The sequence below is a fragment of the Myodes glareolus genome, chromosome 15 (genome assembly GCF_982192425.1).
Source record: "Myodes glareolus chromosome 15, mMyoGla1.1, whole genome shotgun sequence".
Classification (NCBI taxonomy): Eukaryota; Metazoa; Chordata; class Mammalia; order Rodentia; family Cricetidae; genus Myodes; species Myodes glareolus.
Window position 1 is genome coordinate 12,390,106 of NC_142040.1, and position 22,636 is coordinate 12,412,741.

Genomic DNA, 22,636 nt, shown 5'->3' on the forward strand with positions numbered 1-22,636 from the left:
CTCACTTTCTTTTTCAAGCTTGAAGTCTTCTGCGATATCTTTAGAAAAGGTTTTTGAAGTTTTGTGTGCCTTAAGATGTCTTTATTGATTGATAATTTGACTCATTGAAAAATTCTAAAGCAGTTTTTTTAAAGAATTCTGAAGTGTTGGAGAATTGGATGCACTTCATGTTGTACATCCTCCTAATTCAGCCTCATGGAACTTGTTGTCTTTGTTACTCCAGATTAAGCAGACAAAAAGTAGATACTGTGCTTGAGGAAAGAGCTGATCTTATTTTGTAGAACTGCCAGTTTTGGAAATACATGTTCATGAGATCAGACAAGCTATTTTGTAGTTATTTGATGAGTTCCTTTTCATTTTGAATGTTTTGGGGATGTTTGTTCCTAGAGAAGTAGAATCTCCTACATTAGCATCTAGAATTGTCATATCTGTATTTCATACATATAGTAATCATAATTTTAGGTTTCCTAGGAGATATTCTTAACTTTCCCAACTATTTTGTTATGTTTCTTGTTTACACTTTCTACAGTTTAAAATGCTCATAAACTCTTCATTTTTTCCCCTTCTATGAAACTCTGCTTGTTTTATGACTACATTATTTTGTGTCTAAATATATTAATTATAGATATTTTTGCTTCTTTCTCTGCTCTGGTTACAGTTTATACATGTATGAAAGTGTATATGGTTCTTACACATATTATTTTATGTGGTGTAGCCATTAGTATATTACTACCTGAAGCAAACACACACTTATAACTAGCTACTCACATATTTTCTATCATTTTTAATTTTTAATTTTATTTCATATTTCTTAGTGTGATGGTGGCAATCATACAGTCTTTAGCAATGAACTACCTCTATGCCATTTAAGTAGTGTTCTTATGAAAGGTACCAAACAAGAATGTGGGGGTTTTCTGTGTGCTCATAGGAGAGCGTAGAGAAAGTGGTAGAGTTTATAATCCAGGTCATTTATTTTTCTTTGACTCTCTATGAAAAGGTTAGGGAAGAAGAAGGAAGTAGAATTGTATGGCTGAGTATGTGAGTTTTATTTATTTATATTGCTGTGAGATAATAACCTACTATAGTTATGTGCATTCAAGAGACCAGAATTAAATACCAAATATCTAGATTTGCAGCAAAGAAGAGTCCTGACAGCCTGTGCTTGTTCTAGCTGCTTTCAGCTTTATCTCTGTAAACTGAGTCTACTAGAGTGACTTCTATCTGGGGTTTCTGTATTTCATTATTGTATGCCCCTATTTATGAATCAAACTAGGTCTCCATTGACTTCATGGGACAAGAGTTCTGCTGAATTCCAAGCACATGTGCAATAATTGATTCAGAAAAATCTCTGCAGTTGTTACTAATGAAATAGTCTTGGTTAAAGTAGTTCTCAAATTAGATACATGTAACTTAATCAACTCTGTGGATAGTCATGAACCAATTGCGTTATTTCCATAATCATTTTGTTTTCTTTCTTCCCTGTGTTGACGTGCTTACATAGGACAGCAGAAATGATTTCTGGATATCTTGGCAGTCCTACAAGGATGAGAATGACATTTTGAATGCTTGATACTAAAGCTTGAGTGTTGGAAGCTGGAAGTGTCACAACTTGTCATTAGTTCTCTCTCTTGCCCCCTCCCCGTCTCTTTTTTTTTTTTTTTAAAGACAGGGTTTCTCTGTGCAACAGCCTTGACTGTCCTGGAATTCACTCTATAGACTAAGCTGGCCTCACACTCAGAGATCCACCTGCCTCTGCCTCCTGAGTGCTGGGATTAGAGGGGGCACCACCACGTACCAGTATGCTCTTACACTCATAATAATTCTTCACTCCCCCCTCTTTGATTTATAGCTCTGAGCACTATCGGTGGACCCAGTCCTTTTTATGTTCAGTCCCATTTTTGCCACTTGTTCCAGTGTAAAGAAGACTTGTATCACAGAGAAGCAGCTGTAGTAACCATCTTCACTTTGTATTGACATCTTAGAATTATGAGGAAATTTCTGTTGGTCTTATGATTATAAAGCATATTATTCTCATTTATGAATAAATGAAAAATAAAAAGTAAGATAGTCATAAAGAAAAGCCAGTGATCCTGTGATACAAATAAATGAGTTAAATGTTAAAGTAGTTTACAGCATACAGGTAGGATTTAAGAACCTTTCTTGAGAATAATCTGTACAATGTTGAGTGAATTACATGAATTCCAAGAAGAAAACTATGTTGCAAAGAATTCTAAGGCTTCTCAGTTGGACCTGTTTTGCTTGGCTAAAGAACTAAATCAGTAGTTACATTTCCACAATGTTTGTATTATACAGTGTCAAAAGTGTAAGCTACAAAAGGCTAAGTTATGCATATTTTTACACTTCATTTTTAATTTGCCGTGATTGTGGACATGCAAATTTTTATAAAACCAAAAGTTGTAAATAATTTAAGTGAAAATAAGTTCTAAGGTTCTCCAGTTGAGTCAGTTTTATTTATAGACATGCAAATGTATATAAATTAAATGCTACCTTATTTGCTTGGGAAATCTATAGCTTTAACAAAGTAGTACAACTCAGTTGCCATTTCTAAATTCCTTAAAAGGTTGCAAATTACTATATTCTTCCTCTGTACAAATGCTTCTTCTTTAAATTAATATGGAAATTGGAACTCTGAATTAGATTGCTTTGTATGTCAAATCTAGTGAGAAAAGAGAATAACTGAATCTTAGTCAAGGTACTTACTTGAATGTGAGGACTCCATATAACAGTCATGTTTAAGCTTGTTGTGTTTGTATGTGCACATGTGTACATGCACACATGTGAAGGTCGGGACATCACGAGGGAGTCATTTCTCCACCCCCCACATTGCCTCTTGGAGATTAAATTGAAGGTTGTCAGGCTTAGCAACAAATGCCCTTATAGACTGAGCCAGCTTGCTTGCTCCAGGCTTGTTTCTTAAACATTTACAGGCCTTTTGTGACATTAGTCCTTTCAGGGTACTATGATTTCTGGCCAGAACCCCAGAATGAAATAGGGGAGCTGAATCTGAATAACAGGACCTTTCTTCTGTCTGTTGACTTATAATTATTATGACTTTCTCCTTTTACCTGGGAAATGATAATTTTCTTTCTGAATCTAAAAATTCATGGGTGGCCTTCTATGTTTTATTTTAATCTAGAACCCTGATCACTTTTGTTTTTAATATAAAGCTCATATTTACTTATTGCTTTTAGATATATTTGGTTAGTATTTTCCTCTATAATCTGGTTAGATTGAGCCTGGCTAACTATAAGCTTATCTTGTGACATAGTTTAAAACATGCATGAAAATTTTACTAACATCTGGACGAATTTTATGTTCCTTTTTCTCTAAGTAATAATTAAGTCTGCATATCAAAGATTAAGAATAAATTTTAAGGTAATGTTACAAACTTTTTATACCACTGAATAGAAACAATTGTCTTTAATATGATTTTATTAAATCATGAATGAGTATGCTTATTGTTAGCTTTAAATAAAAATCTGTAATAGAATTTTAGTATTGTTTCTCTAGCTTTGTCTATTTGTTTTGTAGCGTAGAATGAAAAGTGTAGTGTGTTTCAAGTATTTTAGTTGCCTTTCTAAAAAAAAAATACATGTGGGAAGATTAATCATTTGAATGGGAGTGGGGAGGTCTAGCTTTTTTTATAATAGTCACAAAAAGTATATATAATCTTGCTTTCCACAATTGAACAAATTTCAATTTATATGAAAATCACTTAAGTAGAACATATTTTAAAAATAATTTCAAATTTGTGAAACATGATGGAGAATATTTTAGGCTTATTCATTAGAATATTAATAACATTTGCATATTGACTAATATTTCTTCTTAGAATATAGTTTTCTTTTTTGTTCTATTTGAATGATTTTAGTGGTTACTTTATATTCGGTATTGCTACACGTGCCAGAATTAAATATTTGATAATGACAATCATGCTATTTTCTGTTTCTTCCATTCCAAAAAAAAGAAGACTGGTAAAATATATTTGATTTCAGTATAACAAAAGCCATGTTTTCTTGATATGAGATTTGATCCTTTTTTAACTGTGTATTTGTCTCTCAGAATATATGCCATGAAACTGCAGGTTCAGAAGTAAGTAGCTGGTCCCTTGGAGCTGGAGATGTAAGTGGTTTTGACCTGCTTGGTGTGGGTGCTGGGAGCTGAACTCAGGTCCTCTACAAGAGCAGTGAGCACTCTTAACCACTGAGCCATCTCTTCAGCCTGGAGAATTGGGTCTTTAAGACAGTGAATCATTTGAGCTGGCTCCTAGCAGTACCCCAGCATGCTGAGACTAAAGATGACGTAGGACTTCTATAACTTGAGCTGGCTCCTAACAGTATCCCAGGGTGCTGAGACTGTCGATGACCTAGGACTTCTATCACTTGCATATATCTCCATGCGTACTTTAAATCCGGCCTCTACGCTTTTCTATTTTATCTCCCATTGTTGCTGTTTCTTCTCACTTTTAAAAAACAAGATATTTTAGAATCCAGTGAGGTGACTTAGCAGGTAAAAATACTTGCTGCTCAAGTATGATATCCTATGTTTAACCCTTAAAACCCATGTAAAGTGGATGGAGAGAACCAGCTCCACAAAGTTGCCCTCTGACCTTTACATACACGTGGGTAGTGCATGCATATTGCATATGCTTTCTCCCCCCCCGCCCCGTGCCTCCTTCTCTCTCTCTCTCTCTCTCTCTCTCTCTCTCTCTCTCTCTCTCTCTCTCTCACACACACACACACACACACACACACACACACACACACACATATCTCATACATGTGATCATAAATTTTTGTATTTCTAAATAAAAGATTACAGTCCTATAATTTATCTGTTACAGCATATGAAGACTTTCTTCCCCTGAACAGTGAGTTTAGTTTTGGTTTGTTGTTTTAAGACAGGGTCTATTTGTTTGTCCCAAGCTATCTTAGAACTGAAAATTCTTCTGTATCAGCCTCAGGCATGTGCTGCCCTGGCCAGAGAGGATTTCGTTTTCTTATAGTATACTATTCCCTCTACTGTTCCTTTTCTTATTGCTTACTAGCACACTTTGTAAACTTGGTGAAATCAGCAGTCATAAACTTTTTTATACCTAAGGATTCAAGTGTGAGCATTTTAAGGCACTGTGTTTCATTTGTGAGTTTTTCATAAATTACTGCTCTTTGTAAGCTTTTACTATCCTTTGCATTTATTGTTAATTCCACCAGCTTTTCCATAGTGGCCTACCCACTCACTTGTACCTTTATTCTTTCTTATGCCTTGACCCTATTGGGGTTATTTGCCTCTCAGACCAGACGAGGAACAGTTATCTTGGAACTTAGTTTTGTGGATTTTGTAAGAATTCCCTGTTCCCTTCTCCCAATCTTCACTTCTCATCTTCAGAAATCATTCCCTTTCTTGATTCATTCGAATGGTTTGCTGGAACTTTGAGTCATAGTGCAGACAGTGACCAGGTTTGGGACTTTGGGGATTTTGAAGGTGCCTTACTTTTGTGCTGTCGTTGGATTGAGTATAGAGTTCTAGATTTTCAGTATTCCTCCAGTGCTGGAATATATGCCACTGTCCATAACTTTCAACGATTAAGAAAAGCGTTCTTGTTGTGATGTACATAGGGCTTATCCCCCCAACCCAGGAAGCAGTGATTATCTGATTTGTCCCACTGCTATAAGCTAGTTGCCACATACCTTGATTGAGATCTTACGTCCTTGGACTAGGCTTCTTGAAGACTCCTCAACATTATAAACTTCAGATTTGAAAACTTTCTTTAATTGTATCTTTGAGGTCTTCAGGACTGCCCCCCAGCCCCACCCCCTACCCTCAAGTACACTTAATTCCTTTTGTCTTTTGTGAGACAGTGTGCCTCCTGCATTGATTCTCTTTTTATTTTAAGCTTGATGAAACTCTCTTTAGTCTAATTTTTTTCTTTTGTTTATCATCTTTTATTAGCTAACCATTTTTATTGCATTTTGTTCTTTGAAAGATGCATTTACCTTTATGTAGTTAATATGAAATATATGTGTGTGTATACAGAAACATACATAATTTACATATTTGAAATGTTTTGTGTTGCCTCATCTTTTCACCAAGTTAATTTTTCCTCAGTGATAATTTTATCTTTGATTAAATATGATACAGTACTGTAGAAGTAAACAGGGCCTATATTCACAGCTTGTTTTGTATAGCTCTGGGGCCAAGAATAGTTTATTAACATTTTTTAAAAATATTCAAGGTAGGGAAAAGCATACAAAATTTATATGCAGAATTACAGTGCATATGTTTCTCACAAAGCCCCAAACATTTACTATTTGAAAATTATTGATCCCCACCTTAGTATATAAGGATTCCTTTTATATTTAAAACTGAGAGTCTAAACTTAAAGAGGAAAAATGGAAGTTCTGTATGTAAGAAGGGTTGGATAGTTTCACTGAAGAATAATTTGGTAGTATTGAAGTTCATTTTGTAAAAAGGCCATGATCTTTTGCAGTGATTTGGTTTATGTAGTTCTCAGTCTCCTACCTGCTTGCGTGCCAACTCTTTCCAATGATGATTCAGTGAATACCTCAAGTCTCCTTTCCATTCCTTTCCTTTGGTTGTTGAACCAAAAGTTGTGTGAACATACTGCATTCTGTGTTAACCACATTTGAAAGTTTGGTCTTTACTTGAGTTAGTAATATATGCTGCCTTATTCCCAGGGAGTCTGCCAGTTAGGCTACTATTCATTGTGTGTTCACAATAACAAATAACCAGTCATCCACAGTGCAATGTTTCTTAGCTGCAGTGGTCAGTAGATTAGGGGTAATTTGTGCATTTTTGAGTTTAAATATTTTCAGCTTATTTGTGGGCTTCTCAGTATGCACCTTTCACTGAAGCTGAATTGAATATCTTTAGTGTCTTTGCATATATCATTTAACCGTTCTGCTTTTAGTATAGTGACCTAATCGAAACTCTGTTTGCCTCAAATTCATTTTTTTTCTTCAGAGGCAGTTTTTAGTTTTAGAGTCACAGTGGGGTTAGTTCCCTGCTTTCCCAGGAAGAGTTTTAACTGCTCTCTATCATGGAGGTCAGTTCACCTCTATTTTGAGCTCACAACGTGGCTATTTTACTTTGTGGAATCTTTTACCTCTTAAAATTTCATGGAAAAGTTTAAAAAGTTGAAGCATTATGTGATCTGTCAGTTCGTGTGTACGTTATCCTTTCCTTCCTATTATCAGAGTTCAGTTGTCTAGTTATCTAGAAAACATTGATGTATTGCTGAGATGAGAAAAAAATTCTGATTTTCAAACTAGACCTCTGAGGTCTTGACTGGTGGCTGCACTTCCCAGGTGAGGAACTAGGAACTCCGAGAGGTTAATGGAGACGGTCACAGGTAGTGTTGGAGGTGGTGAGAGTAGAAGCGCCATGCATCCAGGCCCTGTGGAGCAGGAGCAGTAGAGTGCTCTTTACAGCTTTGTTACAAAGCAGTCCTCATCGCACATGGCCGCCTCGTGTGTGCATTGTAGAGCTCATCGCTGTTGTGACTGCAGAAGAGAGTGGTGGGGTGTGAGTCTTCGCTTCAGTCCCTGGTTAGGTAGGCGGGAGGGAAGAGGACAGTCCAGTTTGTAGACTATGGCCAAAGACAGTGTGTGGGCTACTTCCAGAAGATGGTGGATTTTAATTCAAGAGGAGGTTTGGGGATTGTTGAAGAAAACTTGAAGATGTGAATTCACCCAGATCATAGCATTGCATTGCAGAATATTTTTTGTGTATTTTATAATGAGTTATGAGGAAGGTTTATTCTAATCTGGTATAAATAAATACTTGGTTTTATAATTTATCTAGTATGCAGTGTGAATTGATTCAGAGATTATTGTGTTTTAAGCATCTGTGGTATTGGATTATATTTATTAATAGATAAATTGTGAAGGGAAGGCCATGTTTAATGCCTGGGTCAAGTTTTGTCTAGTATTGTTTGCTTTTGGTGTGGATGAGTTTTGTAATTTATTCAGATCTATAGTTTGGCATTAGATGTAGTCTTTAGAAATGTCATTTTGGTCATTTGACATCACTTTGGCCAAAGACATTTTTTCCCCCGTGTCAATAGAGGAGTTGGAAATTGTCTCATTGAAAATTCTAGTTTCTGTTTTCAATAAAATGAAAGTGTTTTTCAAATCAGGGGTTAGGCCCCTGAGGCATTGAAAGATGGCAAAACTGTATCTTGGAAGTAGTTTGGGTGTGGGTTTGGAGATATTATATTCTCTGCTTTTTACCTTTACTCTCTTTTCTTGTACATTCCAATATAATGTCAAAGAGAAGGAGTTGTAGTGTTTACTTCTATTAAAAGAAACCAATGGATTTGCTTCTCTAATTTTGTTTTAGAAAAGATAAATAAAGGAAATGTGGTTTAGACTCATGTGGAAAGAATAGGGAGTAGTTTGAGCATCTGTATTCTAGAACCCACTGTTGCTCTCAAACAGTGCCTTAGCTGGGTGGATTCTAGCTAGTATGTTAATTAGGTGAAGAGTGTTTAATGTGTTAATTAAATAAAATTTCTTTTTAAGACTTAAAATGTTTCCTAATTTGTTATTGTGGTTTTCTCTTTAATTCAGTACTCAAATTCTTAACTTTTTTTGACCCCCCGGACAGGGTTTTGCTGTAGGACAATGGTCTTATATCCTGTAAAGATTTGTTACTTGTATTTTAATAAAATGTTGATTGGCCAGTAGCCAGGCAGGAAGTATGGGCAGGGCAATCAGGCAGGGAGTAGAGGCAGGGCAACCAGAACAGGAGAATTCTGGGAAGAGGAAAGAATCAATCTGCAGTCGTTACCCAGATGCTGAAGAAGCAAGATGTGAACATCTCACTGATAAAGGTACCAAGCCACATGCCTAACACAGACAAGAATAATGGGCTAATTTAAGATGTAAGAAAGAGTTAATAAGAAGCCTGAGCTAATAGGCCAACCAGTTTATGATTAATGTAGTAGACCTTTGTGTTTTTTCTTTGGGACTTAAAAGCTATGTGACCAGGTAAGACAGAAACCTCGCTCAACAGGGTTTTTCTCTGTAACAGTTCTGGCTGTCCTGAAACTCGTTTCGTAGACCAGGCTGGCCTCAAACTCAAAAGAAATCCACCTGCCTCTGCCTCCCAAATGCTGGGCTTGCACTACCACCACCCAGCCAAATTCTTAATGTTTAAATGGCAAATTATGATTCGTATGCATAAAAATTTCAGTAGTCTGAAGTACTGAAAATTTTTTTGTCTGTTTGCTTCCACGTTTTTCACCATAGGTTGGCTTTCAGTTCTATTACTAAATGTCTAATAATAATGTCCTGAAACACATAGTTTAAAGACTAGTTGTGTACGAGACTTTCATATATACATTAGATTTTGCTTTCTTTAGTGACAAGCTAGAAAGTCTAAACAGAGAAAAAGCTTACTTTGCAGTTTTTTTATTAGCCTACTAAAATAAATGCAAGTTACAGTAAGTTTATAATTTGTTAACTATGAAGTGGCTTCAAGATCTTAGACTATGCAAGATGGTTATACGCAATGGTTTTATGGAATAGAAACTAAAACAATCTTAAAATAACATGAAACTCATGCTACTGATAAACCTCTATGAATCATTTTAATTGAAATAGGGTAATCAGGTTAAATTTGATAGCACAGAATCATGCCAGAGTTAGAGTGCCATAGTATACTCTTAGCTGCTTATAAATAATTGAGTAGATGTTAGTCAAAGTAGGAAAAGATTGACTTCAATGTTCAGGTAAGATTTATTTAGTAATAGTAGGGATTTTAGAAGAAATGAAACAGAAACAGCACAAAGTACTGCACTGCAAGATATGTGTGTCGGTATTGCTTTTTAAAGTCTTTTTGTACTTTAGATTGTCAGCTTTCCAGAGTCAGAAGACTTGAAGATTTATTCTGTGCTATAAAAATAATGTAGCAGCATGTGCATATGTCTCTGTGGCCCAGCACATGCCTAGAAAACATAGGGTTAGAACCCAAAAACCATTTATCCTTTAATTGATAGGTTAATTAAAATAAAATACAAAAAAAATTTAACTTCAGCTTTAGCATAGGCCTTTGAAAAATATAGCAAGAATGCTTAACTAGTTTGAAATGATTCCATCTTTTATCTCTGAGCTGCAATAATAACTGTTAGGTGCTTTGTATAATTTATGGAGGCAGATAAGTGAGTGCTAAATGCCCAGGCTTTGGATTATGATGGCCTAGGTTTAAATCTAAGTCATTTCAAATCTGTATAACATTCAGGTCTTTACTTAGCCCCCACCACAGGTTTGTTTAAATGTGTTCTGTTTTGTACATGACTCATACTAGGTAACAGCTCCTTGTTTCTAGTGCTTAACATTTGTGTTAAAGTTGCTTGTGTCTGGATTTGTTTACTGGCTTCATTATTTCATGTGTTTGGTTCAGCCTTTCAAGAAGCATGACTTGTATACATAAGGTTCAAGTTCTAGGTTTAGGTTATATTTGATTTGATCCTAATTAAATGGGTGTGTGTTATGTTAGGCTCAGGTAACATGATATTTTAGGTTGACTTTCAAGGTGAACATATTGAAACTGACTAGTTTGGAATCTCAAGTGGAACTCATCTTTGTTTAACCCTCCTAGTTTTCATTTAACAGGCTACCAGCAGCTATTAGTAATTTTCAATTTTTAATTTATTAAATGGTTACAAATTAGTCCTGTGGTGTTATATTAAGTATCTAACTATAGATGTAACAATAAATATAAATGTTTGATAAATCTGCCCAATAAGAATAACTGCCTAAAATCTCTATGCCTTCCATGCTACTGTTGTCATAAACCTGTTAGCATAAAATTCTATAATCACCCCCATTATATTTGAGTCATACACAGAAGAAATACATTCTGTAATTGTAGCTTAATTCTAATGTACTTTTCCATAGTTTAAAGTATAAACTCATATTAGATTTTCTCTTTGTCTGTTCTATTTCCATTAGGGTTTTCACTTCCAAAATACATCTGACAGACATACCAATAGAATCAAAGTGTATCATGTTTGCTTTTGGGGGCATTTACATCATGTAAAGGTGTTGTGCATAGCTCCCACAAGTTATTTGTGGTTTTTCCTGAACTTTTCCTTCTGCAGCAAAGTTCTATTTTCATTAACTACACACTATTTTAAAGTAGAAGATGGTGGTGAAAGGTCAGTTTGTGTCACCTTTGGATTTTTTTTCTTCGTTAAAGCAATGGCAGTTTTGATCGTAACAGAGAATTACCTGGAATTCGGGCTTGAAACAGGTAATAGTTTTACACAACTTTAAAAATCAATTTTATTTGTGTAGTATATTTTGATTTCAGTATTTATGTTAATTTTATGTCTAATAAATACTTAAAATTGAAGTTAGTTTATGTTCTAGTTAACCTTTATTAATCTTCAATGAGATCTTTATTGTTGTTTAAAGTGTTTATTTACCTTTTTCCCAAAATATTACAACCTGAGCTTTTTTCGTAAAGTTAATTTATGTAATGCTAAAGAATTAATTCAAATTTTATGTCCTTGTGGAATATACAAGTATCGAAGGGCTAGTTTTAGAGACTGTTCTTGTTAATAACTGATTTTATTGCATTATAGCTTACTAGTTAACACACACAAGGCTAGTCATTAGCCTACAAGATGCTCTGCTATAGGACTCTGTATTTCATCCTCATGATCTCTTTTTTCCTACAGGGTTTACAAATTTTTCAGACAGTGCGATGCAGTTTCTTGAAAAACAGGGTTTAGAATCTCAGTAAGTTTTTGAAAAGTTGAACGTTATTTAAATTTAACATTTTCCATTCTTAAATAGAGCAATATTTACTGTAGTTTTTAACTATATTTGTATGTGTGTGTTATTTTAATTAGTAAAGATAATCCCTTGTAATACTCCCTTCTCTCCCTCCCTCACTGCAGTTTGGGGATCAAGCCCAGGGGCTAACCCATTCCGAAAAGCAAGCACTTACCCTAAGCCTGCCTGTCCAGCCCTGGGTCACCACTGCTAGGAACAGCTTACTCATACTTTTACAGCTGTGAAGTTAGAGTCTTCCATCAGATTCTTACCTGTATTTGCTCTTAGAATCTGACTATCTCCATAGATGAAACCAATTTATATTCTAGCCATATATCATTTGAAAATATGTTGCTTGAATTGGTGGTTTTCATTTAAGAAATACCTGGTTTAGTTTATCATTCACCAAGATCTATTATGAATAAGATCAGTATTTTTGTTGATATATATTCTTTGATATTCTAATATTATTGTGATTTGTAAATTAACTGAATGGGGAAAATGGGTTCTTGGTAAGTTAACTAAATATTTATCCTTCTTTTTTAAAACTTTATTTTTAGGGGTCCTGTTTCAAAGCTTACTTTCAAATTTTTCCTGGCTATTTTCTGTTCACTGATTGGGGCTTTTTTGACATTTCCTGGATTACGACTGGCTCAAATGCATCTGGATGCCCTGAATTTGGCAACAGAAAAAATTACACAGTAAGCGGAAAATGTACATAAGCACATGCAGATAAATATATGTTTTCCATCTTAATTAAGGTATATTATTGTGATAAAATAATAAGCTATTTTATTAAAATTACTATTAAATATTTGTCACACCACTTCCTCTCAGCTATAGGTAGTTTCTCCTTTAAAATTTCAAACCTGTGTTAAAAATGTATTTGTTGTTAAACATACTTTTACTTGAAATACAAAAGTTTATGTTCATTCTTTTTAATTCAGAGATTTATGATATCGGTCTCTACATTGGAACTAAAGAGCTGTGGAAATTTCCTTTTTAAAATTTATTTAAAATACTTAAAGTTTATGTGTTATTCAATACTTTATTTTTAAACCTAAGAGTTATGTTTATAAAAAATGTTTCCTTAATTTGATGATCTGTGAGTTAGACTTAAAGTAACTCACCACTTTGTTTTTCAATGGCGAGTAATGTGCACTGTCTTAGAGCAGATTAGTTTTAACCACTAGATTCCATTTTAATTCTGAAATGGAGAAAACATATTAAACTTCTACCTATAATTCCAAGCCTTTCTTTACTGCTTTCTTTGTAGTCGGTTTTGTATTTGTTTTGTTTTGTTTGGGGGGTGTTTATTTGCTTGTTTGTTTATGAATGGAGACATTGTAACAGAAAAGTGGGCTTGTGTATACTTTCCTTTAGTTCTTATCTTACCTGCAACCCTGCTTGAGAATATTTCTCATGCATGTTTATGGTCATTAAGCTTCTCCAGACAATCAGAGTTCTAAAATTACTCTTCTGTAAAGCACTGTATTTAGTGATACTGACTCTACTGCCTTTGCATTCTTATTTCTTACCTGTGTTTTTTGGTTTTCACTCCTCCTCCTTGACTTCATTTTTCTGTGTGTTTAATAGGTATTTGCTTATCTTAACCTCATCCCCATTGCACACTACTTCATCTTCGTGTTTGTTTTTTAACTCACCATGCTCTTTCGTATGTCCTGCCTTTCCCACCACTCATCTCTCTAACAGCTTCTTTGAAGACAAAACCTGGTTCCCCTCCTTTCTGTACATACACTGCAGCCCACTAACCCCAGTGTTAGGATTTAAATAAGCTGAAAAGGATGGGTGGAGGGGTGCCCTTAACAAGCTACCGAAACCGCTGTGGGCTGCTCCTTGATACTGGTGTGTTCCCTAGCAACACTGCATACCTAATACTCCTCTTTCTTCCTGCCCTCATGGTTTACCAAGGCTGTGGGATGAAAGATTCACTTTATAAAACGTAAAGCGTTTAGTGGTGGTTAGAGAGAGGGGTAGCACATCTATCTTCAGTATAATGTGGCTTCTTTGTAAGTGTTTCCCTTTGGGGATTTGGGATTTTGTTTTATTTCCAGTTTATTACAGGCTGGTGCTGTAGTACAGCACTCTGCTGTGCTGTACCAGTGGGCATGCTAGTTCTGTTGTGGGTACCTTGGGTGGCAAGGGAGCAGCTTTGTCTCTACTCCGGGGCAAGGCACTGGGACTTATATAGTAATAGGGATTGTGGCTTTCCTTGGCACATCACTGTCCCTGACTCAGCCCTGTGTCCTCACACCCATCACTACCATTTCTGTGTTAAAATCTGTGGGTTTGTGTGTATGTGAAAGCCTGTAGTTTAGCCCTGTCTGAGGTTTAACTATGTTTCTTAATCATGAAATTAATAATAAAATTAAGCTATAATTTCTTGATAATGGAAACAGTATGTTGCAACAAAACAGTCTGTCGAGTTTTCCTGTTTTTATAAAACAAAATTTTTAGCAACCATGTGTATATGTGTAGGATACAAATTCAGATTCTTTTTAACAATGAGGTGTAACTCAATCCTGAAATCACCTTTCTGCGGTAGGAGTGTAGCTGTGTCTTGAGTAAAGTAAAGCTGGGTGCCAGCGGTGGCTCCTGTCTATAGTTCCAGCCCTTGTGAGGCTGAGAGTATCATGGAGTGGAGGCCAAAATTAAAAATAGAAACAAAAGGTAAATTACCTTTATTTCAATATGCTAAAGATTAATTTCAACTGTGTTTGTAACAGTCCAAGAAGAAATACAAATTTTGAGTCACTTATAATTTTGGCAATATAATTTTAACATTATAAATGATCATGACATATTTATTGCAAGGTTCCTCAGTCATAAGTTGTTGTGTTTCATTTGCCATATGCCTTCTGGTATTATGACTTTGCTAATCACTGTCATTTATTTGTGAATTATTAGCAAGCATTTTGTTTAGCTGTGCTGACAATTATTAGATGACGTCTGCGTATCTACCATTGGAGTTACTGACTCTAGGGAATTAGAGAATCATTAAAATATCTGTTTGTTGAGTCATGGATTTAATAAGGAATTGCCAAATGCATCTAAAGTAAAGTGAGCAAATCTCAATTGTAATCTTATCTTTAATCTTTAGTCTAACCTTCTAAATGGCCCTGAGCCAGCCACTTAACATTCTACCCAAGTTCTCAGATGAAAAACTAAGAAAATAGCCTTATTTCTTAAGGTCTTGGATTAATAGTAAATGATTAAAAATGTAATATACAAGTACACTATACTAGCACATTTTGTTTCTGGATCTTTGTGTTTATTTCCTGTATTCTTTCAGAACATTACTGCATATCAACTTCTTGGCTCCTTTATTTATGGTTCTACTCTGGGTTAAGCCAATCACCAAAGACTACATCATGAACCCACCACTGGGGAAAGAAAGTGTTCCTTTGTAAGTATGGAAACTTGAGCCCTGACTTTTGTTTTGTTATAAATCAAAGCTGCTTTCCTAAATGCCACTTAACTGTATTTTAGATAGGTTTGTTTGTTTGCTTTTTCAGACAGGATCTCGGTGTGCAGGCTTGGCTGAATTGGAACTCACTATGTGAACCAATCTGGTCTTGAGATCTGCTTGCCTTTGTCTCCTGAGTATTAGAATTAAAGATGTATGCCACTACCATGCCTGGTTTATATCAAAGTTTTTATTTATTTTGTTTTTTGGATAAATTGAAGTTATTTGTTTGTTTTTTAGTATTTTAATATTAAGGATATACTAAAAAGTTTTTGAAGTTGAAGCTGCAGGCCATCATATAACCCATTTTTGATCTTTTCTGAATGAATACTAATGATTACTACTCTACACTACTATTAGCCTGTACACACCTGGAGATTTATCTCCCAATAGCCAGTTGTCATCTGACATATTTTGTTATTTTGTTTGTTTGGATCCTTGTACTTGTTGTCTGCTTTTATTGTTTATTGTTCTGTTGTGGAATTTACGGAGGACAGTGCTGTCGGTGGAAATGTAAGTAGTATTCATTTCTTTGCTCATGGAAATTTTTAACATCTCCTTTTGTTTCGTGTCGTTTTGAATAAAATGTTTTTCAGATAAATTAGAGACATATTTATACAGTAAGTACTGCAGTTTCCATCTCTACCAAATGAGTTCTGTCTACAACATACTTAGGAAAATTAAAAATAATGTCTTAACGTTATGATTAACTTGTTCAGATAGATAACTGTGGTAGATAACTGTTTTAACAGTATAAGATGTCAAGAAAATATAGAAGCATTTTATAGAAAGACATTAATAACTACTTTGTGTATTAGGTACAGTGTTGTGGAATTATGCTACAGTTGTACAAAGGTTTAGACAGCTGGTTTGAACTCTAGCTTTGCTCCTCCCCAAAATTACCACATGAGGTAGCTTATTGAACTGTACTAAGCCTCTGCATCCCAGTTTCGAAAATGAAGTGGTGTGTACCTCACAGGGTGATTGCTAGAATTAGTGAAACAACACACGTAACAGAGTCTTTGGAAATGAGTGCTAAGTCCTATTCTTTTCACTGTTGTCTCATCAGAATTAAAATAGAAAAGCCTGAGTAGTCATCGACTCCAAAGTGTGCATTGTGTAGTATGTGCTTCTTTTCAATTCTCTGTGTTTGTTTGTCTTGGAGAATAGAACCAATAAGACCATGACATCTCTTTTTACTTCATATTCTTGAACTAGGGATATAGCTACTCAAGAAGTAATGTTTATCCTCCATATAGCTAAACCAGCTAGATAATAGTTTTAACTGGACAGATTACAAACAGAATTTCTGAAAACAAGGAAACTAGTATTTGACATAAACCAGTTATACCATTTATCAGTGATCTGGACATTTTATCTTGGTCTTTTGCACAGTAACCGTTTGTAGTTACTGTTCCTATTGTCTGTATTATCCTTATTTCTTCTGCCCCTCACTCCGCTGTGTGGTAGCAGGACATTGTTTATGTGCAGCAGCCTGGGATCTTCTCACAGAAACCTTTTCCTTCTTTCCTTTTTTGTCTCATCTTTGCTTCTGCCCTAGAGTTTTTTTTGTTTGTTTGTTAGTCCTGGAAGTACCTCTGTGGACCACCAAGCTGACCTTGAACTCACAAAGATCCACCTGTCTCTGCCTCCTGAGTGCTGGGATTAAAGGCTTGTACCACCGCGGCCCAGCTATATTTTTAAATAGTCAATTAAAATTATAACCTTAAGTATGCTTCATCTCATTTTTTAGTTGTGATTTAATAATTCAGTTTAAAATTTCTATTTAAATTTCATTGTCCATGTGGTAGAAGATGAAATAACTATATACCAGTCAGAAAGGAAATGATGGATGTTTCTGTTTCATAAACTAGTTTATGGAAAAGTATTTGTGGTCAGAAGCAGAGATGTGGTTCTGTTCAATTTTGAAATGTACATTAATTTATGCATATAGTCTCATACTGTACTGAAAGTAAAAGTGTGGCTTTGTGCAGCATTTGTGTGTTTATAGCCCAAGAAGAGAATCAGTAGTTACCATGAAACCCATCATTACCTTGGAATCGGGAAAGAATCCCTTCCTCGCGTTCTCTCTAATTGACTGATTGAGACAGCCTCTCACTTCAGGCCTGGCTGGGTTGAAACTCACAGAGATCATGTGCCTCTGCCTCCACCTCCACACTCCTCATACCTGGACTTCTTTTTCACTTTTTGATAGTCTCAGACTTTCCAGGAATGATTATGTAAGGAGTGGGCTACCACATTCGGCTTCTGCCTATTCCTGACCTGTTATTTTATTCTCCTTGAGACACCCCATCTGATGGAATTATCATATATTTGAATTACCTTAGTATGAGTTAGAAGATGCTTAATAGCTGTTATATCAAATCTAGAACTTGTAAAATGAATCAGTCATTAGAAACAGAATAGACTGAAATCCTCCCCTAACCAAATAAGTATATAAACAGGCAAAACTATAGCAAATTATAGATTAGTCATTGATTTACTTAGTTCCTATGGTCTCCTCAGGGACTCTGATCTCTAAGAGCATTGAGACTCACTGCCTGTGTTAATAGCTTATATTTCTTCCATAGATATAGGTAGATAGAAAGAGGAAAAAAAGGGCTCTGTTGTGACTTGTACTTTCATTATACATTTATCTACTTAATTATTTTGCACAAGTGAAGCCATTAGATATGTTATTGGCAGAATGGAACTCTTGCTCAGGTCTACCTGTTGACTCTGGGGAAGTGTAGATTTCCTGTATTCTACATGGTGAATGGTAGCATGACTGCTATGTTAGTATATGATGGTCCCTGAGAGCACCATATCAACTTTTTGATCTATAGAATGACAGAAGCCACATTCGATACTCTGAGACTCTGGTTAATAATCCTGCTATGTGCTTTGCGGTTGGCCATGATGCGAAGTCACTTGCAAGCATATTTGAACTTGGCCCAGAAATGCGTGGATCAAATGAAGAAAGAAGCAGGCCGGATAAGTACAGTTGAGCTACAGAAAATGGTACGTTTTATAACGGTCAAAATGAAAACCAAAATAGCACAAGCCATCTCATGTCCTTACAGTAAACAGGTGTGGAAGCTGTAAGCTGACATTTGTCAGAGAGCTAGTCTGATTCTGGTGCTGAATCAGATCTAACTTACCTTCCTGCTCTTGGTGCTACAAGTGTCAATGCAGGTGGGTACTGCAAGGCTGTGATAAGCCTGAGCCGAAACCCATCTACTGATCGGGAAGGCGTTTGAGAAGTTGTCAGGCCTCATGACTAAAAGGGTAGGAAATTCGGTGCCTCAGAGTGTTCCTTTTAATGTTCTTCCATGTGCTTTCATATGAATTTTAAGTACTTAGTAGAGATTTTAGAGAAGAAAAATATAATCTATCACCATTGCAGTTGGCCTGTAATCCAGTTTTTTTTTTCTTTTTAGGTTTGCTATGATGTTGGCCCCTATTTTTGTCTTATGTGTCACGTATTTTCGTGTTATTCTATGTTCATATGGAATGAAGATTTAGTGTTTCTATTTATAAGGAGTTCCTGTTCGTACATGCCTACTTGTCACAGTTATTTACTCTGATGTTTAAGTAGCACTCTGTACAAATTTTAGTATTTTATTCTACCTCTGAAATGTTTCTTTGAAATTTTTTGTAAGATTTTCAAATTCTAAAAGCTTATCTTTGGGTTGAGCCTTTCTGAGGCCAGGGTACATGTATGGTGAAATGAAAATGAATGATATTTGTTTTTAAGCATTTCAGTTGGGTAATTTTATAAAAACTTAATTCACTCGTAACATGTCAGCTTTATTAGATACTTAAGCATCTTGTTGGTTGCAGGTGGCTCGAGTCTTTTACTACCTTTGTGTCATTGCCCTGCAGTATGTGGCACCTCTGGTAATGCTGCTTCACACAACTCTGCTTTTGAAAACACTAGGTAGGCATGCCATGCAACTGGAAAACAGCTCTTGCTTTCTACCTATAGTTAATTCTTTTTCTATTACTAGCACAGAAATACACCTCATGATGTTGCTGCTGTTATTGTAGCTTTAGGAGGAATCAGGGAAAGTTTTATCTGTACAAGTTGATAGGTTGAAGCCCAGGTGTATATGGTTTTCTTATTTGCTGATTATAAGGCTTTCATTTTAATGTTAATTTCCACATTTCTCAAGTAATGTGGGTAAGCACTTGTTTAAACATTGGGTAAAAGCAGGTGAATTAAAGGTTTGCTAGTACCTAACCTTGAAATCATCACATAGTCTATAAATTTGGCTAGACTGCAGGACTGTGTAGAATTTGACTTTAGGTAACTTGTATAGAAAGGGTGAAGGGTTTTCAGGGAATAAGGAAGGTCTGGACTGTTAGGTCTCCTTGTGTGGTAGTATCCAGGAACTGCCCGTTGTTGCCCTGTTTCTCTTTTCTCAGATTGGGCAGCGTGCCGTTGTGCAGGCTCGGAAGCACCAAGAAACTCTTTTAAGTATGATCTGAGTAGCCTCACTCATGGCAGGGGACTGATGCTAAGTGTATTTATGCCTTAGAACCTGTGTCCATACTGGGCAGGGAGCTCAGTGAGCATGTGTGAGTCACATCCTGTGCAAGGTAGAAAAGCTATGATGAGACTAGTTAGAAAAGCCACTAGTAGTCGCTCCCGTTGACATCCTACGTAGTTTCTCAGAAAGACATTTGTCATGATATTGTAGAGCTAGAAAGGATTTCTAGGAAGTTAATGAAATCTGTTCTGTTAGTAAAAGCAGTCGATTCATAGCTTATGGATTTCCAGATTTTACTGCAGTGAATGAAGAGTCTTACCAGGCTTGTTTTTTTTAATACTTTTACTTTAAAACCATTCTGTGATATGGTTCAATTAATCATGTTCTTTTAACAAATAGCAAAATTATTTTCAAAATACAGTGATTCACTATATCACTAACTTTTTAGTTTCTAATATGGATTGGAGATTTTAGGTTTCCTGCTGTTAGTTTGTTTTTATCAAGTTTTGTGTCTTAAATATTCTAGGTAATCATTCCTGGGGGATCTATTCAGAAGCTGTCTCTGTCTCTCCAGTGGACAACCTCCCTCCCAACTCCATCTACTCTGAACTGCCGTCAGCTGACGGGAAGATGAAGGTGACTGTCACACAGATCACGGTGGCACTGAGCAGCTTAAAAACCATCTTCACCCCTCTCCTTTTTCGAGGACTTCTGTCTTTTTTGACATGGTGGATTGCTGCTTGCCTCTTTTCTACAAGCCTTTTTGGGCTTTTCTATCATCAATACCTGACAGTGGCATGAATTTCAATCAAAAATGGATATCCAAGTCACACTTTAAATTCAAGTATTTGTGTCCTTGAAGGGTTGACGAAAGAAGAATACAAATACAAAGGAGAAAGAAATTCTTGGAGTGTCTTGTTTGGAATGCTCCCTCTGTACTCTCAGGGTGAATCCTTGTTGTAATCTTTAAAATCCCAGGATAGGTTGTTACACTGTTACACTGTGCCATTGGAATCGTAACTCACTGTAGTAACTAATGGGAGAGGGCTATTTGCAGGGGTGATCCTTCTGATTACCTTGGTTTACAGTGCAAACCTCCAGCTAGGACTCCAGTTACTGGTTACTCTTCATGGTGTTGTGGTACTGTTATTACTCTAGTTGCTGCCTATAGAACAATCTTCAAACTGAGCCATGCTCTATGGGAGGGAAAGGAATTAAAATCACTTCTGTTGGTAATATATTAGTCTTCAAACAAACAAAATCCAACAGAAAGGAAGAGAAAGCTACTGTATATTACAGTAAGAAAAGCTGAATAGTTATTTTAAATTGAATGGAGATATAAATACCTAATGTCTACAAGTACTGCTACTTGAAAGTAGCAAGAGTATTGTTTTAAAGTGTATGGCACCCAGGTTGAAAGTTCTGTTCAAATGATTGAGCATTTGAACATTTGCAGTCCTACTGTTAGTGTTGGGCCTGCTGTATTTTATTTCTGTGATTCTACATAGTTATGTTTAATCTAAATATATTTATCAATACTGATCAAATTTTAAAAATTACTTTGTAATCCTGCTGACTATGTGTATGTATTGTTTATATTATATATTAAATATATAATATATTGAGGCTATAAAAGATGAAAATATTGAATCCTTATAATATTTTAAGTTGCAGAATGTTAAAATGATTTTAATGAGATGTATTTGAATTGAGAAATTTTGTTTGGAATGAGATTAAAATACTTTTTTTAAAGCTCTACAGAGTGTAATTTATTTGTTTTGTATATATGTATAGATTATGTGATTTCTCCCAAATTAAGTTTTTTTTTCTTTTTTTTGTTTTTGCCTTTTTTAAACATAATTTCTTTTCTCATACAATATGATCTGAATAGTTTCCCTTCCCTATGCTCCGCTCAGTCCCTCCCCACCTCCTCCCCCACCCACAGCCACTCCCCTCTGTCTCTCATTAGAAAAGAACAGACTTCTGAGAAACAGCAACGAAACATAACAAAATAAAATATAAGATAAAATAAAAACCATCACATTGAAGTTGGACAGGCCAAGCAAACAGGAAAATAAAGAGTACCAGGAGCAGCCCAGACTCAGAGGCCCACTCTTCATACATTCAGGAGCCCCATACAGTGCTAAACTGAAGCTGTGGTATACATGCAGGGGACCTGGTGCAGACCCGTGTCAGCCCTGGGCTGCTGCTTCAGTGTGTGTGTGCATGTGTGCCTTGCTGAGGAAGGGGCTTATTCTAGTATCCTCTGTTGCCTTTGTCTCTTCAACCAACACCGTCTGTCTCTTCTTTGGAGTTCCCTGAGCTCGGAGAAGAGGGATTTGATGGAGACATCTTGTCTCGAGCTACGTGTTCCAAGGTGTGTGCCACCCCCCATAACGTGCGGCTATAGGTCTCTGTATTTGTTCCCATCTACTGTAGGAGGAAGCCCCTGTGCTGACTGCTGAATAAAGCACTGATGTATAACAGCTGATATCCAGATATAAGCGAATCATGCCATATTTCTCTTTCTGGGTCTGGATTACCTCACTCAGGATTACTTTTTTTTTTTTTCAAATTCCATCCATTTACCTGCAAATTGCATTATGTCATTTTTTTTTAAAGCCGAGCAATATGTCATTGTATAAATGAACCATGTTTTCTTTATTCATTCATCTGTTGATGGACATCTAGGTTGTTTCCACTTTCTGACTAGAGCAGCAATGAAGATACTTGAGCAAATACATCTGTGGTAGGATAGAGCATCCTTTGAATACATATGCTCAAGAATGGTATAGCTGGATCTTGAGGTAGATCACTTCTCAAATTTTGAGGAA

The 22,636-nt window shown here is 35.8% G+C and overlaps 1 protein-coding gene across 5 annotated transcripts in view; it reads left to right on the forward strand.

The window, feature by feature from the left end:
* The window catches only part of Tmem161b (transmembrane protein 161B), an 83,182-nt gene extending 61,622 nt beyond the window's left edge, over positions 1-21,560 (forward strand). For 3 of the 5 annotated variants that reach the window (XM_048455854.3, XM_048455852.3, XM_048455856.3), the window contains 7 exons: positions 11,144-11,295; positions 11,726-11,786; positions 12,383-12,523; positions 15,136-15,249; positions 18,156-18,330; positions 19,153-19,249; positions 20,329-21,560. In XM_048455854.3, coding sequence (XP_048311811.1) covers positions 11,144-11,295; positions 11,726-11,786; positions 12,383-12,523; positions 15,136-15,249; positions 18,156-18,330; positions 19,153-19,249; positions 20,329-20,603 — 1,015 coding nt within the window. In that variant the 3' untranslated portion in view covers positions 20,604-21,560. The remainder of the gene's footprint in view (positions 1-11,143; positions 11,296-11,725; positions 11,787-12,382; positions 12,524-15,135; positions 15,250-18,155; positions 18,331-19,152; positions 19,250-20,328) is intronic. The other 2 variants (XM_048455857.3, XM_048455853.3) reach the window with 2 other exon arrangements.
* Positions 21,561-22,636: the final 1,076 nt, after the last annotated feature.